At 39.3% G+C, this 20,477-nt stretch overlaps 3 protein-coding genes across 5 annotated transcripts; 2 read left to right on the top strand and 1 right to left on the bottom strand.

Moving 5' to 3' along the window:
• Positions 1-42: 42 nt before the first annotated feature.
• Rbm13 (RNA-binding motif protein 13) lies at positions 43-1,828 on the bottom strand. Its single transcript, XM_078179246.1, has 7 exons — positions 1,699-1,828; positions 1,589-1,635; positions 1,372-1,515; positions 924-1,236; positions 606-842; positions 319-396; positions 43-239 (listed from the first exon to the last, which is right to left on the bottom strand). The coding sequence occupies exons 1-7, from the start codon at positions 1,711-1,713 to the stop codon at positions 102-104; spliced, it is 972 nt and encodes a 323-aa protein (XP_078035372.1). The 5' UTR covers positions 1,714-1,828; the 3' UTR covers positions 43-101.
• Positions 1,829-2,114: 286 nt separating this feature from the next.
• Positions 2,115-6,099, top strand: Tace (ADAM 17-like protease Tace). Of its 2 annotated transcripts, none has more exons than XM_078179234.1 (14): positions 2,115-2,343; positions 2,434-2,572; positions 2,647-2,747; positions 2,824-2,945; positions 3,014-3,164; positions 3,274-3,470; positions 3,547-3,741; positions 3,813-3,951; positions 4,045-4,199; positions 4,294-4,374; positions 4,455-4,663; positions 4,794-5,032; positions 5,112-5,227; positions 5,295-6,099. In XM_078179234.1, the coding sequence occupies exons 1-14, from the start codon at positions 2,286-2,288 to the stop codon at positions 5,601-5,603; spliced, it is 2,211 nt and encodes a 736-aa protein (XP_078035360.1). In that variant the 5' UTR covers positions 2,115-2,285; the 3' UTR covers positions 5,604-6,099. The 2 variants fall into 2 exon arrangements, with proteins under 2 accessions (XP_078035360.1, XP_078035352.1); XM_078179226.1 differs by having other exon boundaries at positions 2,422-2,572.
• Positions 6,100-7,171: 1,072 nt separating this feature from the next.
• Positions 7,172-19,975, top strand: LOC144469777 (uncharacterized). Of its 2 annotated transcripts, none has more exons than XM_078180517.1 (6): positions 7,172-7,270; positions 7,528-7,627; positions 8,213-8,332; positions 8,421-8,595; positions 8,806-8,922; positions 17,343-19,975. In XM_078180517.1, exons 2-6 carry the CDS (start codon positions 7,568-7,570, stop codon positions 18,347-18,349), a joined length of 1,479 nt encoding a protein of 492 aa, XP_078036643.1. In that variant the 5' UTR covers positions 7,172-7,270; positions 7,528-7,567; the 3' UTR covers positions 18,350-19,975. The 2 variants fall into 2 exon arrangements, with proteins under 2 accessions (XP_078036643.1, XP_078036555.1); XM_078180429.1 differs by lacking the exon at positions 7,172-7,270 and adding an exon at positions 7,337-7,439.
• Positions 19,976-20,477: the final 502 nt, after the last annotated feature.

The following is a 20,477-nucleotide window of genomic DNA, read 5'->3' as shown; positions in this document are numbered from 1 at the left end:
AGATAGTTTATTCGTTCGTGCAAGTAACATGTATTCTTTGGTATTGTAGAAATAGTATTTTATTTAAAATACAATTGTAATTAATCTAATCAAAATATGTATCACGTTCGTTCTTTTTGTCGCAGCTGGTCTTCAACTTCGTATTCAATTTCTACTTTGGGACGAACTTTCTTTTGAGTTTTACCCTTCTTTGTTACTCTTGCCGATTTTGTTTTCTTACTGGTAGAAGGTAGCATATCCTGTAACAATACATCATATTTAAACATAATTGTATCTAGAAACAGATGCTCAAATAGATAGAAAATTTGAATTTATTACTTCAATATCGCTTGCTTCTGATTCAAAATCACTGGATAATTCAACGTCTTCTTTGCGTCCTGAATCGCTATCCTCATCCTATGGAAACAGATACATTAGATTGTAGACATCTATTAAATTATACACATGTATACAGGGTGTAGCGAAAATTGTGGTACAAGTGGTCGGATAGTGATTCTACATGCAATCATGTGGAAAAAAAGGATTAACATTATTTCATTTAAGGCTTTGTTTTCAAGAAAACTGAGGTGAAAGATGAATCAAGCTCGCGTGGCTTGCCCCGTTACCATAGATAATTCATCGACATCAGAATCATCATCTTCATCGCTTTCTGCTTCCACGTAATGTGGTCCGCTTGTTTCCCTTCTTTTCTCGTCTGCTTCTAATTCCATTTCTACTTCCTTCTCAATTTCTTCTTCTTTTTCTTCTTCCTGTTCGCTTTCAGCTTCACTTTCACCTTCAACTTCAACAGCTTCCACAGCTTTGTCAAATACTTTTTGTGGAAAATTATAAATATCATTATACTGGAAAAAAGTGAATTCTATAGTCATGTAGAATATAAATATTCTTACGCGGATATAATTAAACTCAACGTATATACATACCATGCCTTGCTTCAACCTTTCCATAAGTTGTTTCTCTATTGCTGTTTCCAATCTTGCAGCAACCAGAGCCTTTTCTTCCCTCCGCCTTTCTCTTCTTTCAATTTTTCTTTGTATTGGGACAATTTGTTTTTGTCTTCGTAATCTTATCTTTCTCATACGTATTAGATATTGCGTAATTTTCACAAATCTTTGTTTGCATTTTGCTTTTATGAAACCAGGCCAATATAATAAATTTTCATTAATTTGACTTATAGCTTTTTCAAAATTTCTAGAAAGCTTGACTTTCTCCCAAGCATTTTTTGGAAAATGTACTCTGAAAATCAATGGTTTCAAAGAGATATTACACTGCAATGAATTTTATATAAATTCAAATACAATCTGTAGCATATTTTTCAGTATAGTTGAACTGAAAATGCCACAATTGTGACAACATCATCAAATGTTATACCTTTCTGCAGTCCTCATGTACAAATAAATAATGCCATTTTCTTCTCGCACTGTAGCATACTGACTATTTGCAAGAGGGCAAGATGCCCTACTACATAAACCTGTAAGGTTATATTCATTTCGACAAAATCGCTGCGATTTGGTGCTGAAAACGGAAAATGTCAGATGAGACGATCGTTCATTAAACTATTAACATTTTTCTTATTCAATTTACATACTTTACTTTAAAGGAACAAAAAGATTTGTTAATAACACTCCACACGACCTGAAACAGTTTAGGGTTAGAATAAATATTAAGTTCTGGATAAGTTACGTGAAACATACTCACATCGTCGTGCTGCATTTTGCTTCTTTACCGTATTTATTTATGTTCGCCCTAGAAATGGATTGTATACACGTGTATTAAAATATTTTATTTACCTCTAAGGTTATGTATCGCGTATGTCATAAAGGATACGCTACAAGTAGTAGGCCCTACTTCTGCACAATTCCAAGCGTTGGCTTGATCTGTTAGGGAGGGACGATACAGAAATTTTCTTTGTTCTGATTGGCTGAGGACGATTCATTGCTAAGATGAGGCAGGTTCCACTGCGGATAGAATGCACAGTAAGATGATGGGGATCTGCGCGGCAGCTTCGCACACACTATGTATTTCCATCATTTGCCGCTTGATGCAGCACTGTACCAGAGCAAAATCGTGTAGAAGGCGTAAGCGTGTTACACTCTTACCCTTATTCACTCTTATTTCCACTGTGGTATCAGTTGATGTCACCATGAATCATGTTTTGATAATGAGTAATTTCTTTACAGAACCTATCTAGTTGTAAAATAATGTAAAAGAAGATGTATAATATAAATTAGGATCTCCGGAATAAAACGCGAATGTTTTAGTATTATAGGACGCTTGTGTCAGACATGGAAATTCAAATTACTCTTTTGATTTATTGCATGTCTTTTGTTATTTACAACAGCAGTAAGTTTATTTTATTACTATTGCACCATTACATTATTATGCAAGTAATTTTAACGTGTTTAATTTATTTTTAAAAAGATATTATCGTAGATGGACTTCATAGAAATTTAAAATATTACGAAACTCTTCACTCGTCTCATTTACAACATAAAATTATAAAGCGAGGTATTCAACACAGTTATCATCCTTATAATAAAATAAGTGAACTGGAATTCTATTCTCATGGCCGGTAAGATCGTAATCATTTAGAAATCAATATTTTCAGCTTTTTCTATTTAAATATCATATTCTCTGTTTTTTAAGGTATTTCCGCTTGATTTTAACACCAAGAAGAGAAGTGATTCATTCAAAATTCAAAGCATACGAAGTTAATGGTGATGGAGAAGAAAAAACTATTCATTTAGGTAAAATAATATGAATGCGTACACATTTATAAGATAAATATTTTTTCATTGTAACTAACATATTTTCATATTTCAGATCATGAAAGATTTTATCATGGGCGTGTATTTGGTGAAATTGATTCTCATGCACAAGTACATATTGATAATGGAATTCTTACAGCCAGTATTACAATTGCCGATGAAACATTTCATATTGAGGTATTACATTTTAATGAAACTAATATGTTTTTCATTTTCACAGTAATTAAAAATATGTTATGCATTAGCCGTCTTGGAGGCATTTGCCTCATTTAGGTAATGAAACAATGATTGTTTACAAATCATCGGATATTAAATTAAGTTGGGAACATATTGAAAATGGGGAAGGACATACTCATGGTGCTCCTAAAACTTGTGGTTATGTGAAGGAAGAATTAGGTCAGTAATTCTTTGATACAGATAATAATTAAATATTGTTTGGATTTTGTACAATACATTTTCATATAATATATATATATATGTATATATATATATATATATGATACAGATATTCCAATAAATGATGGAGAAGTAACAAAAGAAGCAGTTGATTTTATGGAAGACAAACATTTCAGAATAAAAAGACAAACCGAGACATACGAATATACACCTACAAAAACAAGATGTCCTTTATTATTGGTTGCCGATTTTCGTTTCTATCGAGAAATGGGTGGCAGTAGTACAAAAACAACAATCAATTATTTGGTAAAAGTATACTTTTCATACATGTAAGATTCCGCTATTTCATCTTGTTTTACAACAATTTTCTTTATATTTATAGATAAGCTTGATCGACAGAGTACATAAAATTTATAATGATACTTTGTGGCAAGATCGGCAAGAACAAGATGGTTTTAAAGGAATGGGTTTCGTTATTAAGAAAATTGTTGTTCATAGTGAAGCAACTCGCGTGAGGGGTGGTGAAACGCATTATAATATGATTAGAGATAAATGGGATGTGCGCACATTGCTAGAGGTACACGAATATGATTTCTTTTTCATTAACATAACATCGACACAACAATGTATCGTATACGTTGCATTTAGGTATTCAGCCGGGAGTACAGCCATAAAGACTTTTGCTTAGCTCATTTATTTACTGATTTAAAATTTGAAGGTGGTATACTGGGATTAGCATATGTAGGTTCACCTCGTAGAAACTCAGTAGGTGGCATTTGTACACCAGGTATATTAACAGACGTTTTTTCTTATGAACAAAATTTTATTTTCTTATGAACTTCACGAATATTAATACGAAAATCATTTAATACTTTTACAGAATATTTTAAGAACGGTTATACGCTGTATCTTAATTCAGGACTCAGTTCTAGTAGAAATCATTATGGGCAAAGGGTGATCACTAGAGAAGCTGATTTAGTTACAGCACACGAATTTGGACATAATTGGGGTTCTGAACATGATCCAGATGTAACGGTAAAAAACTTTTATTCTCATAATTGAAAACAAAAATAATTCGGTCTGTATATTTCTGTCCAAATTGCTTTAAAATGGCGAAACTATTTAATAGGAATGCAGTCCGAGTGCCAGCCAAGGAGGTTCGTACTTAATGTATACATATAGCGTTAGCGGATACGATGTCAATAATAAGGTATAGCAAAATTATCATAGTGCGAGTAATACAATTTGAAAAATGAAAGTATACTAATTATACCATTTACAATGGTGCAGCGTTTTTCACCATGTAGTTTAAGATCTATTCGGAAAGTTTTACAAGCGAAATCAGGTCGTTGTTTTTCTGAACCGGAAGAATCATTTTGTGGTAATCTACGTGTCGAAGGAGACGAAGAATGTGACGCAGGATTACTTGGAACCGAAGATAATGATGCTTGTTGTGATAAAAATTGTAAACTTCGCAGAAATCAAGGCGTAGTTTGTAGGTATGTAGCAAAAGTAATTTGTTGGTTCTCTGTAAAACAGTGATTCACTTTTAAAGACGTATTGGTATAAATATAGCATCGTGTATATCGAATATTTTTAAATATTATTTAGTAAAAAATTCATTTTTAGCGATAAGAATTCGCCTTGCTGTCAAGGATGCGCATTCATGCCCTTGGGTGTGAAGTGTAGAGATGCACAGTATGCTACTTGTGAACAAGAATCACGTTGCACGGGAGCGTCCAGTGAATGTCCGAGATCTCCACCAATGAAAGATGGAACAGGTTGCCTTGAAAGAGGTCAATGCAGGCTCGGAAAGTGTATACCATATTGTGAAACGCAAGGCTTGCAGAGTTGTATGTGTGACACAAGTAAGTTTACAATTTGTTGTTATTAATTTGTCTAGTATACTGTAAAATCTTGACATTTACATTGAATTTTCATTTGCAGTTGGAGATGCGTGTAAAAGGTGTTGTAGAATGAGCTTGAACGAAACGTGTTTCCCCATAGACCCTCAAGATATTTTACCCGATGGAACTCCATGCATTCAAGGCTTTTGTAATAAGGTAATATTAGTTGATCAACGTTCATATAAGCTGTTTTTATGAATGTAAAACTGGAAGATATTTTTAGGGCATCTGTGAAAAAACAATACAAGATGTGGTTGAAAGATTTTGGGATATTATCGAAGATATAAATATTAATAAGGTCATGCGGTTTTTAAAAGATAATATAGTAGGGGCAGTTATTATCATAAGTGCCATCGTATGGATTCCGACAAGTTGTGTTATTAGTTACATTGACCACAGACGCGTTAAAGAAAGCGAGAAGAAATGGCGTTGGAAACATACAGAAGAACTTATTCACCCTGACGAACACAGACAATCGATTTATATAGATCTACAAAGACAAAGAATTCAACAAGTATCACAGCAATCATAAATTATTTATTTATACTAAAATACTAAGTGTAGTGAAACTTCTAGTCACGTGTGTTACGTCTTGCGTTGCTACATTTTCTATTATGTACATAAAAATATTTGAAAAATGAACACAGTAATATATAACACAATTAAACTATTTAAGTGAAAATGCACCAAATCAGCCGTAAATTTCATAAAATTTTCTAGCAATATTTTATCGCATAACTTTATATAAGTACAAATATACGTATTTAAACTTGTTTACAAATTATGAAAAACCGGAATAAAAAATTGACGAGCTAAACAAAGTACATTATTAATTCTGCTTTTCTTGCATAGTTGAAAAATTCCGCAAAAAATAATTATTTATAGTTGATAGATGAAATCTTTGGCTAATACTAATTTATAAGGAAACTACTATTAATATGAATAAATATAAAATATACCAATATTTTATACTTTTAATTATAACAACTTTAAAAATTAAATTAGCCATCAAATAATCTATATTCTATAAGCTATTGTGTACTAGTATTCACAAGTATTATTAAATAAATAATTTACAAAAGAAATGTAACGTTAGCGTTTAATTTTATTACTCCCTAGCTTTTTTGCAAGATACATTTTATATTCTTAAAAATAATCAACATTAATCGTGAATTTCTTCGCGTATGAGAATTGAATGGAATTAAAGAACTTGTACTCCCGAAGCAAACGAATGATAAAGCTGCACGATTGGTTTACATAAAATAAGTCTCGTAACTTACAACGGACCCGATTGGTCCAGAGCCCAGCTTAGAAGGGGTCTCAGAGAAATAAACCATTGAAGAAGTGCGGTAGATGACGCATGCGTCGGGAGTCTCGTACAATGTCGTGGCGCGTTTATCGGGTAAACGTTATAATTTTGAATTACGATTAGACAGAAGTTTCGGATCGCGTTGCCAACGTAAACAGTTCTCGCATGTAGGGACTTATATAGATGTCACATATTGTTGTTAAATCCGGAATCTGTATGCGAATCTTGTAATAAAAATGCTGCCTAGTCCCCCCCCTTCGCCGTGAACGTGATTACATACATGGGTCCTACTTCTGTACACTTTTAGTGTTCTCTAAGTTGGATCGCATATATCCCCACTATTTTACTGCGCATACAACTCTACGCAAGTACTGCGGAAAGAGAACGAGATGCAATGGAGAGAAACAGAAAGATACCCATCGGATTTTATGCGCGAGTGTGCACACGAAGAAGAAACTTAGCTTGGCTTATTTTACATCATTTGCAACAGAAACGAGCAAAATTCTTAAAATCGAGATGTTTAAATTTTGGCTTAAGCGATACAATATTTGTGATACTGCCACGAGACGGATGAAATTAAATGCGAGAAGAGTAAAACCGTAAACATGATAGAGCGAGACAAGCTACACCGTTTGTCTTGTGTGACCGAGAGGGCAGCACTGTTTGACCAATGAATCGTCGGCCAATCGGAGCAAAGAAAATTTCTATATGGACCCTCGTTAAGGGATCGAGCTGTGGTCTGTAGGTGTGCAGAAGTAGGACCCATTACTATACTGTACTGTGTACTACGGTCGAACTATTTACTTGAATCTGTGTGTGAGTCGATTTAGTGTGTGGGTCAAAGTGAAGGGGCAAAAAAGAAGTCATCTAAGGAATCACTGCCACCACATGTAAGTAATAAGTATACAAGTAATAGATACGTACCGAGAAAAGGTCATTTTCTATTGATACAAACATCCGTGTTCACGACATCTTCCAATTCAAATTAATTTCCAATAACATTGTAACTAACGTTTCACCGAGAATACATTACGTTGTAATCATGTTTCGTACAAAATGGTAAAGTTTCACGTTCAATTTTCTTCGTTCCCGTTTACTAATTTATTTATTTGAACACATCGACGAACTTAAATATCTTCTGTTTCAGCAAGGAACACGATCATTCATCATTCTATCAGTTCTTGCAAATGGAGCACAGTTATAAGAATACCGACTGTTATTTTTTCTATTATTCTACATGCAAAAAGGTAAGTTTTTCCTATTAACAATCTAAACAAACTATTCGTCGTGCTTATTCACCGCGAGCAAATGTGAAAAGTTCAATAAATTTGTTTCCATATTGCTTCTGTACCATTCGTCTCGAGGTTAGATCGGCCATGTTGAAGCCAGAGGTTCCACGATACCCTTCTTTTTCAAATAACTGACGATTTAATTATTTATACACACGAATAATTTCTGCATCGTTTGCGTCCACAGGCCTTTTAAAATTATCATCTCTCATTTTTCTGCGATGTTACAATAAATTTTGTCTCTGATAATATTATCCATGTAATTATTAGTATAAATATCTGACATTTTAAGTTCATTTAATTCTGTAAAAATTTATGAGCGAATTTGATAGAATTATGTTACTCAAACGTATTATCTTTGTTGCATCAGAAAATTGCTGCATGTTAAAGATTTTTAAGATGTTATCTTGCAGTATCAATGAATTGAACGGGCACTGCAATGTTTTACGATGATCATAATCAAGTAATTTGCACGCAATCTCTATCGTATTTACCTCGACTGCATTAATATTCTAACACTGTTGTCATTGATTATGTCCAAAGGGTGATGAGTGTCCATTTAGGCACGAACCATCTGCCTTGGGTTGCGAAACTATGTGCATATATTGGCAACAGGGCAAATGTCTCGATGAACACTGTAATTATAGGCATATGGAGTTGAAAGTAAGTATACGAAATATCAGAAATGTTAACTATCGAAAGAAGATACTCGGGGGAATTATTAATGGAATCTTTTTATTATTCGAATTAGAAAAATCGCAAGGCGATTCCATGCTATTGGGAAAAACAACCTACCGGTTGTAGGAAACCGCACTGTTCGTTTATGCATACGAATGCTCGCATGATCGCTAATAATCCCATTAACCCAGTGAAGAATTCAGAATTGACACCAAAGTCATTGAGTCAGGAGTGGTTAAATCTGCAAGGTAAGCATAGTATGTGTTTGGAAGGTATTAAGTATTTTTACTACTTTCAGAGGTAAAACATTGGCATTGGTTCTTGTAATTTGATCGCATAAAATGCATTATTTTCCGCATACTATTAAACATTGTACGCAAGAGATAGTTTTATTATTGAAAAGTGGTAGTATCCGATAATACTAGATAATTTATTTAAATAGTTCCATTTGTTGGCAGACGATGCAAAGTATGATGGAAACAGCACAGAATCGGATCAAGGTAGAGGAAGTAGCGAAGCAGGCAGTTTTATCGGTAGTACAGCCGTTGATCCTCTTATCGTCAAATTTGAAGAAGGTATGAGGCTTTACTAGCCCCCCCGTCCATCTTTCAGCGTACATTATCTTACATCGGCTACTCTTTCCCTTCCGCCCAATTTACAGACAAGTATAAATATTCCAAACGCACTCAGTATACCGAGCAATCTGACAATCCCTAATAACGTTTCTAACAGTCTCAATCTACTGAATAACATCAACGTCACGAACAACTTGAATATACCGCAACCGAATGTACAAAATTCACAGACCTCTCCTTGTCATCACACGTTGTCATTCTCCCATCCGCAAAACCTCCATTCGCACTCCCCTGGTCAGTCGTTGTCGCCAATGCAGAACCAACAGAGCTCTCCGCTTCTCCAGCAACCACCGTACTCGCCTATTCACACGCGACAGACTTCTCAGCCTCAGACATCGAGATTCCCCTTTCCATACTTTGAGATGACCTCCTACAAACGTTTTTAAACCCGACGGAACATTCTGATTGTAACACCGTACATTTCCAACGCCCGTAAACCATAAATTAGCTACTAGTTAACAGTACACTAAAGAGACCGTGACAAAAGGAGGAAACAGATACCATAAGTACATTTTACGACTACTGCTCCTTGAACTATGTGAAGTATCGTATACGTGTGTACGACGGAACGTGTACGATACTTTGTACGTAAAACATTGTGTATCTTCTATTTTGTGAAGTTGATTTAATTGCAGATTTTTTTTCAAATCGATTTTTTATCAAATCGATCACTAAGACACGTTAGTACATTTCCGATATTTAATCGATCTTCGCTTCACATATTTCTTTTCGAAGCGAATTGATAAGCAGCAAAATTATATATATATATATATAAAGAGGACAAATCAATATAAGAGGGGAAAAAAAGCAACTTCAGCTGCATTAGTATGATTGAGAAGTTATATAATATTTGCAGATGATAACGGCTTCCGATAGTGTTAGAGGCACCAGTGTATCGTAAATTCGTAAAGTGTTTCTAGTTTCCTTTTCAATAATAAAGACTGCACTACTTAGAGTTATCAAGTATTCATAAAGTACTATCGATTTTCATTTAACTCGTTTAATGCTGGAGCCATTGGACCGATCGAAACGAACGATCCCAAGTGCCGTTTTTAAACTTTATCGATCAATTGATTTCTTTCCGTATATACTGCAACGAGAAATCATGAGGATTCGTAATAAATGCAGAAATTGCAAATCCAACGTTTCAACCGCTCGATAGTTCCCGCGTTGAAAGACCAATGTGAACGATGCTAAATGGAAAGTAATGTCTCGTTAGAGAAGAAATACTTTAGGTAAGCAGTAGGCAGAGTTGGGCCATATTTAATGCAGTTAAGGTATAATCGTTGATACCGATAATTAGCAAGAATTATTAATCGCGATTTACAATGATCAATTATTATAAATCGCGAGCATCGATTAATCGAGCGAATGAAAGACTTTAGTCGTTCGATGCCCGACTCTGTCAATAGGTGATCGTTGTCTTTATTATTGGATAGAGTAAGAGCATAAAACGATATTGACATGTGAAAGTTTTCGTTGGAGAAGTAGTTTCAAGCATTTGTGCCCACTACACTTTGAAACTGTAGTTACAGCTACGCGTTGTTTCAATATGATTGAAGATAAGAATATAAGTTACTATAGTACACAGTGTATTACCACCGGAGGAGAGGGATAACATGCAACATTTAGATCGATTCGACGAGACTGTGTTCGCGATCAAATCTATCGCAACTCATTGGATAGTAATTAATCGCTCAGATTTACTAGAACACAGTGTACGTAACGTGTCCGAAATACTTGTCGTATCTTCGAAAAGTAAAAAAGAGACAAGCGTATGACTTTAACTATAAACGAACGGACAAACGAACGAACGAATGAACGAAAAAAAGACTAGACGAAAAATAGACGAAAAAAAAAAAACGTAGATTTGAATATCAATTTTTCCAGGGGCTGCTATATCTAAACTTTGCCTGTAGCCCTCTAACTGCCTATGGCTATCTTTCTCCAGCGACAATGCGATGAGCCTCGAGTTTTCCTGAATGCCACAATACAAAACAAGATCGAAGTATCCGCATCTTTTCGGTTGTGCTATATGATACCCCAATGAAAACTGTTCTGGATGATTAAGAAGATAGCTATGGGTCGTCGCTTTGCCACACACACACAATCTGAACTCGCACAGGTACTATGATGCCGATTCAACACCACAATAGTAGGGTGAAGAGAATATCTTTGTAGTCACCGGGATCTCCTCCCCCTCCCAAAAAAAACCAAAAACAGGTAAAACAAAAAATCGTACTTGAAGCTCGACACATAACGTTCGAAACCCGAAAAGGAGAAAGAAGTTGTAATTGTCTATGATAATTATCGAAACCGTTTCCGATTAACTAAACTCACGGTTATGCTTCGAGCTACTCACGGTAATAGTTAAATAAATGAGAATTTATTCCAATCGAATACTGCCTCGGGTACGCGTGCACACAAATGCTTCGACGTTCTTCGCGCAGTATCGCAATAATAATACAATAGATATTATCGTACGCGGTAGTTATGTAACCTTCGAAGGGAACGAAAGAGATATTCGAGGGGAATATCCGAACGAACAAGAGAAACGTATAACTTTACGCGCAAGGGTGAAAAGTCCCGATCGAAACGAGTCGTGTTTCACCTTCGATTTAACAATGCGTGCACACAAACGATACAATGCCTTCATATGTTTTGGCTTTCCACGAGAATTAGCGGCTAGTCTCGACAAAGAATTTGAATAAGAAAGCGTGATCAGCGATGTCCGACGCGTGCTCGGACAAACATGCAAATTTGTTAAAACGTCGTGCAGACTGTTCCAGCAAAGCGTATTTAACGTATAAACAAAGACAACTCGGATCATAGTAATATTGTGTATCTTTGGAGCGTACGTTCTCGCCGAACAGTGCTGCACGCGGCGGCACTGAGACGCTTTAAACGGACACTCGATAAAACGTTTCTTTTCGAATTAAATATGTAAGTTAGCTTGTGTGTCTCGCGTAGCGCGAAATTATGAATCATTAGTGCTGAAAGTAGCAACAAAGGAGCGAAGGAGAGAAAGAGAAAGAGAGAGAGAGAGAGAGAGAGAGAGAGAGAATTGCGAAGATGCCGGGTACGGAGTGAATGAATGCATGAGAGAAAGTCAGCGAGATGATTACGATACGCATCTTCGGGCAAAACGGACAAACCAGTCTTTCAATTAGTGTCCGATCGATAGAGGTATACGAGGTATACATATAGAGGCCCGTGTTGCATTTTCCTTCGTCGAAATTGTTCTTTGCGATTTTGTCGGACGTCGACACGAATGAGAAATGAAAACGAGGATTAAAACGACGAATAAGACACAATTTCGAGGAAAGAAAACAATCTGAAAAGGAAAACGTTTGAACAATGGAGTATAAAATTATATAATACAGATACTTAATTACCCATATAAATATATAAATATATGTATAAATATATAAAATATATAATATATAAATATATATATATATTTTTATATGTATATATTTATATAGATATATATGTGTACGTGTATGTATTTATGTATTTATATAAGAGATAAAATGAAAAAGGTATAGAAAGAGAAATGAGAAAAGCAGCTAAATGAGCAAAGAGATTTTTAAGAAAGGGAAGAGCGACTAAATATACGTATTGCATGCGTACAGACATATTTACATATACGTACTTTGAACGTGAAGCAACAACGCGATACTTGATGCGTAATCAACAACAAGAAAACTAGTACTTTTGAACTTCGAGTCCACCGCCGCCGCTGCGGTTGACGCTTCACTTATATGTTAGTCGAAGGGAAGAGTCGGTGAAGAAACAATTAGTGCAAATCAAGCGTTTTATCTTGGTACTAAGGTATTCGAAATATCGGTGAAGGCAAATTGCAATATTTATTATTTTTCGTAATATACATCTATAACTATTTCGCGCCTAGATCTGCACGAGAAGAAACCTATAAACGCAAAACCAAGTGTAATTCTGATTACAGGAATTCGTCGGCACGAGATACAAATAATGTATTGAGATGTTGATGTTACATTAATGGTTTCATTAATGGTCGAGTGATCGAGTAAATCTTGCGTGTTTAGAGCATCGATCACGATCGCGAATCAAGGATATTCAGATTCATATTTTTACTCATTATTTTACGCGAGTAGAGTCTCGAACGTTCTAGTCCTTTTTGGAACTTAATCTCACCATTCCGACCATTTTTGTCTCGTTTCAGTCGAAAACAAATGTTTGCTTAATATCTACCGTCGAACCATGTTAACGTTCGCGAGATCAACGAGAACACGACTTTCAATCCCGTAATAACGAAGAAACAATCCGAGGGAAAGATTTCTTATTTTATACGGAATTTTTTATGATATTTCGCAACAAACTAAAAAATTTCATGCAATTGTAATTTATATTGGGCGGTCGATGGTGAAAACGGTACAGAAGGAGAAATGAATTAGAAACCTGTACAAGAACGATGCGAAGAAAGAGCGAGCGAGAGAGAGAGAGAGAGAGAGAGAGAGAGAGAGAGAGAGAGATTGTATATTATACGAAAGACTAGTGTAAAATTAGTAGAGTATGGTCTTCGTCTTTCGTTTCCTTTCTTTCTTGTTTCTATTGTATAAAACTTGCCGGACAAACTGACTTGAACTCGATACTCGTGATTGTATCGATGATTAATATTAACGGAATTTATCGTGAATTTGTTCAATGTGATATAGCACACGGATAAAAACAGAAAGTACACTGAATCGATTATTTATAATACTATAGATCTTTATATATCGAGAGTATCGCTTCGTATTCTTGCCTCGATGCTGCGCGCAGCAAAGTCGTACAAGGATGCTTTTTGTTTCTATTTAGAAATTAAGAGACTTAAAAGAGAACGAAAGGCAAACTAGATGACTTAATTTACGGAGAATTCATAATAGAGGATTGTTTCGAGTCTTGATATTTCTGTGACTAGCCTATTAGCTACGAAAAAAAAAAAAAAAACAGAAAGAGAACATTATTTAATGGAGAAACATTAGTGTGAAAAGTATTTTCAATCTCTCGAGATTCGAAAAAATTGTCTTTGATCGACAAAGAGACGAAAATGAAGAAAAAAAAAATGAAACGGCCTGTAACGCGTGTTACTTCCTCGAGAGCGAGTGTGCGCGTGAATATACTAAGAGAAGAAATAGTGTGCGAGCACTTACCTATAACAGTATATATACTTTACGAGAGAGAGAGAGAGTGAGAGGATAAAAAAGGAAAGGGATCAGCAGCTGGACTTGTGTCGACGGCGACGACCTTGATTTCTTAGTACGTTAGATTTTTGTTGGTCCTTTTAGCTTCCGAGGGTGTCGAGAAAATGCGATCGAGCGGTGCCAACCGAACGCCTATGGGGTGTCTACGGGGCACTCTATGGGAGAGACGGTAAGACACTGCGAATTTCTTCTTAAAACGAGCTAAAAGGGATAGTAGTAAATTGCGTGGATGTTTAGTCGATAAAGAATGCATTTAGCAATATATACATTACACGTTGTAATCGTCTACATATTTTAGGATCTTTTAATTCTTTAACGATCGTCGCGAGACGGCGATCGGTTTTTTTTGTTCCGATGCGATGCGATGCGATGCGTTGCGATGCGAGGCGTCTAATTGTAATCGCAAGAGAAGATCGTGCACCGAAATGCTTCAATCGAGACTGGCATCTTCGTTTCTTTTTGCAATTTTTAGAACAATCAGCACGATTTACGATCGTTCTATTCCTTCTGTTAAACTTCTAGGAAAATTCCTTCGTTCTTTTTCTTTACAATTGTTTTGTGTTTTTTTTTTGTAGCGATTCGGCTCGAGAGTTTCGAAGGCATCTCTATAATCTGTTTCCTTTTCTGTTGTTTCTTTCTTTTTTTTTAATTCTTTCGTCGATTTTTTTTGCGACGGTTACTTATTTCGTGCGCGTCCAGCTGCAATCATTGTTTTTGCATCCTCGGCACAGAGGACGGTTCTCCTCCGTTCGAATTGTGTTTGATCGATCGTTTAATCTTCCTCCTTGTTCTTCTCTTTTCCTTCTTTTATTTATTGTTAGCAACGTTGCCGGTAGTGCCGGATGAAAAGAGACGATATCGTCGATCCTATCGTTGTTACCGTTGTTATAATTTCCGGAAGCCGAACGATTTCGTTTACGATTGTACAACGACTGCTTTCCGCGGTGTTAACTAAGAGAAACTTGGTTGTGCGAAGCCTCTCGAGCAACGACAATTTCGATCTTTGTTTCGGTTGTTCCGCGCGCGCGCGCGCGCTCGCGCGACCATTTCTTTCGTTGCGCGACCCGATCGATTTCGTCGAGCTTCTTTGTCTCGATCGCGATTCGACCATAGGTGTTTGCGGTATCGTTCCGGTGGAACTCGGAATGCGAGGAGGTTGCGCGTTTGCAACAACCAAAATTGTCGATAGATTGCGGATGTTTGCGCGAAAATGAAGATTGGTCGTCGAGCCGCGAGAAACGGAGGAACGCGCGTACTCGACCGTACCGCGAACCGTTCGATATTTCTAATGGAATATTTTGCAGCCGCGCGCACAGAATCCGCAGTCTAGAATCGGTCGGCCAAGGAAATTGTCGTTGCATCGATGGAACCATGCGTAAACGGTTGATTTGGCGATTATTAGGCGATTATTAGCGAAACGAAGGCGAGAACGTGTCCTTTTTGTATTCCCAGCGCAACGAGGACATCGTTCCACCGAGAGTACGTTCTAATTATACGCGACCCGTAATTCCTTGCTATATGAATTGATGTAAACGAATGGAAATCATTAATTTTTATTGAGATGATACTTGGATTTCAATAAACTTGATACAATGATGAAAAAAAGAAAAAAAAAGAAAAGAATTGAAAAGAGAGATGAAAACGTGATGAACGCCGATCAGCCGCATCGGCGACGATTCTCCTGCGCGTCTTGTTTTCTGTTCTACGACACTGCGTTAATCCCTGTAATCGAACGCCGTATCTACAACTATAGCCGGGACAAATGGAATCGATCGTTTTATTTTTGCAATTCGCGCCAGCTAATTTCTCGGGCGTGGCGACGGCGCGCGGAGGCCCGTACGCACGGCACGGCACAGACACCCGACGGACGACGATCTTGGTCGATTACACGGCTTTGTTCCGATTATGGTTGGTTCTTTGCATCGGTCCGCGATACTCGTTCAAATTCTTTTTGTACGCGTTGCTAAAATTGATTTGTCCGATGTAAACGAAACGATATTACAGATACTTTACGATAGTAAATTGATCAACAAATCCATCCCCCCTGATTGCCTTTTGTAATTTTACGGACCCAAGAACGATCGTAGTTGCGGTTATTGTACGAGACACGCTTTGTGGAAAAACTTTTGGATATTGTCACCGTCTTGGAAAATGGTGGCCCATCGATAATGTAACGCGACCGCGTGATCGCTGAAAATATTTCGTAACGCGTCGCGCGCCGTTTTATCAACGCGCTTCACTTTCGCAATCGTCGGGGACGGTTCGAGCGAGTTTCATTCTCGTTCGTAGTTCCTCGCTAACGCGATTGTTCGATCGACCAACTTTTTCCGTCATCTTTGGGATACCTTTTTTTTCGAATTCGAAGGAATTCGATCGAATTTTTTCGATCGAATTTCGGAATCGTTGCGACTGGAGGAGAACGGTTCTCGATCGTACGTTCGTACGAAGGTGGACGGGGAAACCCGACGAAGCGAAGCTACGGCTGGAACGAGGCTGACGAAGCTTTTTGGGAAAGAGAAGCGTAGTCGCGAAAGAAATGCGAAGAAAGAACAATTACTAGCACGAGGTAGTGGGAGGCAGTATTCCCTCGTAAATCCGTTCAGTATCGTAAATACTGTTACTGAACGATCGAGTAAAAGCGACAGAGAGAGAGAGAGAGAGAGCGAGAGATGGAAGGAGGGAGGGGGAGAGAGAGAAAGCGAGAGAGAGAGAGAGAGTGAGTGAACGAGCGAGCGAGCGAGCGAGGGGAGAACGAAATTAAACGCGGAAAAAGACTGGCTGCAAGCGGATGCGAAGATGGATTTTGCTCGAAGGATATCGGTCAAAGTATTGGAACTGTACTAAACGCTCTCCTTTTTTCGACTAGAATTCATTCGCTTTAGAATCAAACATTCCAAAAAGCAGGAATAAACGAACAAACAAAGAAAAATGGCCGGAAAACGGTAAATCGATAATTCGAGAGCCGAGTCGAGAAATCTAGCAAACGTAGCAGTAGCCGCAGGATGATGTACGCGAAACGACAGCGGGAAAGTGTCGGGTCCGAGGATTAGACCGATGGCGTCGAGGATCGCGAAAGGCCGTCGACGCCAATCACCAAGTAATACATTCTTCCATTTGGTCCTGTGTTTCTTCCAGAGTCGGACAATGAAAGCGTACCGTCGCCGGTAAAGCCGCAGCCGAGGGTTCCTTACTGCAAGACCTACGAAGAGATCAGACTGGAGGAGATTCAGGCCGAAAGCGCGGCATATTACTCCTACCAGATGGAGGATCAGCGCGGAGAAGCGACGACGGCCGGTGGCAAAGTCAAGATACGCAGGGACAGAAAAGTCGGTCCGTACTCGAACACTGGCAAGGAAAAGAACGGCGAAAAGGGCTCGAACCTCGACTTCAGAGTGCTCACGTTGGAAGAGATTCGACGCAGGAAGAGGCGCAAATCCGCGCAGGAGACCGAGTCCAAGTCGTCCGCGGAGGAGGCCTCGGCGCAAGAACGCGTCGGAGAGCCGCTCGATTTTCTAAAGGACACCGCGAACACGCTGGCTAAGCTCGGAGAGGCCGGCGTGCAGAGGGGCGTCAAGAGATGCCTTCGGGACAGCGGCGACGACGACGGCGAAGGCGAAGGCGACGGTGACGGGCGACGCGACGGTGACGGCGACGGCGACGGCGACGGACACGACGACAACGCCGGCAGGAGCAAAATCAGGTGTAACAGCACAAACTCGGGCTTCTCGGGTAACGCGCCGCCGGTCAAGCTGAGGAGATCGCCGAAGAGGTTCGTCTCCTTCGGTGAAGCCGACGCGGGAGAAACCTGCAGGCCTCCGCGGGCCACCGAGGCGGAGAGGAAGACGAGTAGTCCGGCAAACTCTGGACTCGAGAGGCTCAACAGTTCCGAGTCGACCGAGTCGGCGAGCCTGGGAAAGAGGAACGAGGTGGAGATCAGGCTGTGCGACAGCAGCACGGACGAGGATCAGAGCCAGCTGGAGGTCAACGAGGAGAAGAAGCTCCTCCCCGGGACGATAGATGCGAAAGAGACCTGCGACAGTCTCTTGAATGTCAACGAGGAGGACTATTTGACCCTGGACATGGCGTCCGACGACATTCTCAAGGACATCGACGCATTGCTCAAAGAAAAGAACTCGATCTGAGAACTCGTTCGTTTTCCTTTCCGAGCTGTTGGCAGACGATTCTCGGGTGTGTCGCGTTCGAAGCTTCGCTCGGTCGTTGTTTCTTTCGTGTCCCTCGACCGACCAGCTCCGATTCTAGCTGAACTTTCGGTAGGTTGCAATACCTTTTTCGATCTCGACGGGACGTCTCTTCGATACGATAACGTATCGACGGCAGAGGTACCTCCTCCTCCCCCTTCTTTTCCTCAAGATTTGTACAGTTTCCCGTTGCAGCATTTCCGTGCTTCGTTCACCGTAGGTGTTTTCGCACAACTATGCATTTTTCTCCTCTACTCGTTCGCATTTTCGTCTTCTTCTCTCGCGGAAGTCTATCGTCGATCGGCTCGCGGTTCGCGAATGGAGCGTTCGATCGGTGAACCACGCCTACGTCCGTACGCGTGTTCGGGCCGTTTCATCTTCGGATGTTTGTAATCGTTGACAAGTTTGTTACCAGCAGCGACTTTCTTCGCTGTTTCGCTCTTTTTGGTCGCGCGCGCTCACCGTCTTCGTTATTCCTTTTATTCCTCTCTGCTGGCATTTCGACGTAATTTCATAGATTTCCGTCGAAACTCGACCAAGGCGAAGCTTGGTCTTGCGCAAGGTAAGACGAGGAACAGGGTTCCAACGATATTCTAATTCGCTGTAGAAGAAGCAAACGAATCGATGGCAGCAAGTAGGACCGAGGAGAGGGAACGTGGCGGCAAATATTTTCCATCGCGTTCCTCTACCTCCGACATTCTCGTAGATCGTAGACGAAAGGAGTTTGTCGGCGCGCGTGCTCTCGTGCTCTCGTGCATAGCGCGTAGGACAACGTAGATCGCGTTTCAATCGAGCGTTCGATTTCTGTAATATAGTGGTTTCCTATTTGCAACTTATCTTGGGAAGTTTGCCACCGATCGAGACTGCGTCGCGCGAGTTCTACTCCGAGGAAGAGTAGAAACGTTTCCGCGTCGAAAGAATTTAGTTCCGAGATCGAATCTCGGGAACGCGGGAACGAGCATCGGAGGGAGGAACGGTGCTGGAATTAGCGCGTGGCTACGCTTCTTCGCACCCCATCCTCCGACGGCAAGGAAGAAGAAGAAGAAGAAGAAGAAGAAGAAGAAGAAGAAGAGCGTTTTCGGGTTCGAGACGTTTTTACTCGACTCTTCGTTCTGTCCAATCGACGCTTTAAAAATCTACACATTCTATGTATTTATTAATTGTATATTATCATGGTGATTCTTTCGCTGGGAATTATTGATCGTTTGGTTCTAAATCTGTCGTAAAATATCTTTCTAGCGCATTAAACGTAAAGAAAAGGAAACAAGCGCGTAGTAGAGCGACGACGGGTGGTTTAGGTTGAGCACGGAACGCGTCACCGAATGCGTTTACCGTGCGCGTCTCGATCGGCCGGCTCGCGCGATTCGATTCGCAAGTTTGACCACGATTGGTCAAAACGGTGGAGCGATTGGCTCCTCGTTTCTCTTTTTCATTAATATTTTATTCTCGTCCGCCACTTTTCCGTGGTCATTAAAACTGTAGACTAAGTTGAAGAAGTACCTTCCGATACGGATGCTGTATAAAGAAAAGTATTAAATCGGAACAAATATACGATTGTTACATTTGCAAGTAGCTTGTGCGTTGCCAAACTTTTCAACGATTCCAGGCGACGCGTCGCGAGGCCCGTGGAGGTGGAGGTGGAGGCGGAGGCGGAGGTGTAGGTGGAGGAGAGAACGCTCGCCGATAAGGTAGGTGTAGTGAAACAAATTAAATGCACACACTATTTATTTCGAATGCATAATCGTACGGTTAACATACCTGTGGTGTCGCGTCTTTTTGCCGATGAATCATCTCGCACCTGATACAAACGATCGAGTCGAGCGTTGCTTTGTCGGATACTTGGGATTAGAATCAACTATATATAAATGTCGATATCGTTACGATTTACACACAATAAACGTCCATTACTCTCGCCCCGCTTCCGTTCCTTACACGAATATAAATAATACCGACTTAAAAACTATTTTACGTTCTTTTATTGGCCTAGAGGTTACATCTACGAACTGCGGTTAAAAACTCTGCAAGACGCCGTTGCTAATTATCCCCGCTGATACCATCGGTTCGGTTTCGT

Source organism: Augochlora pura, chromosome 1, assembly GCF_028453695.1.
Source record: "Augochlora pura isolate Apur16 chromosome 1, APUR_v2.2.1, whole genome shotgun sequence".
Classification (NCBI taxonomy): domain Eukaryota; kingdom Metazoa; phylum Arthropoda; class Insecta; order Hymenoptera; family Halictidae; genus Augochlora; species Augochlora pura.
The sequence above is the reverse complement of the archived record's forward strand: the minus strand, read 5'-3'. Positions and strand labels throughout refer to the sequence as shown.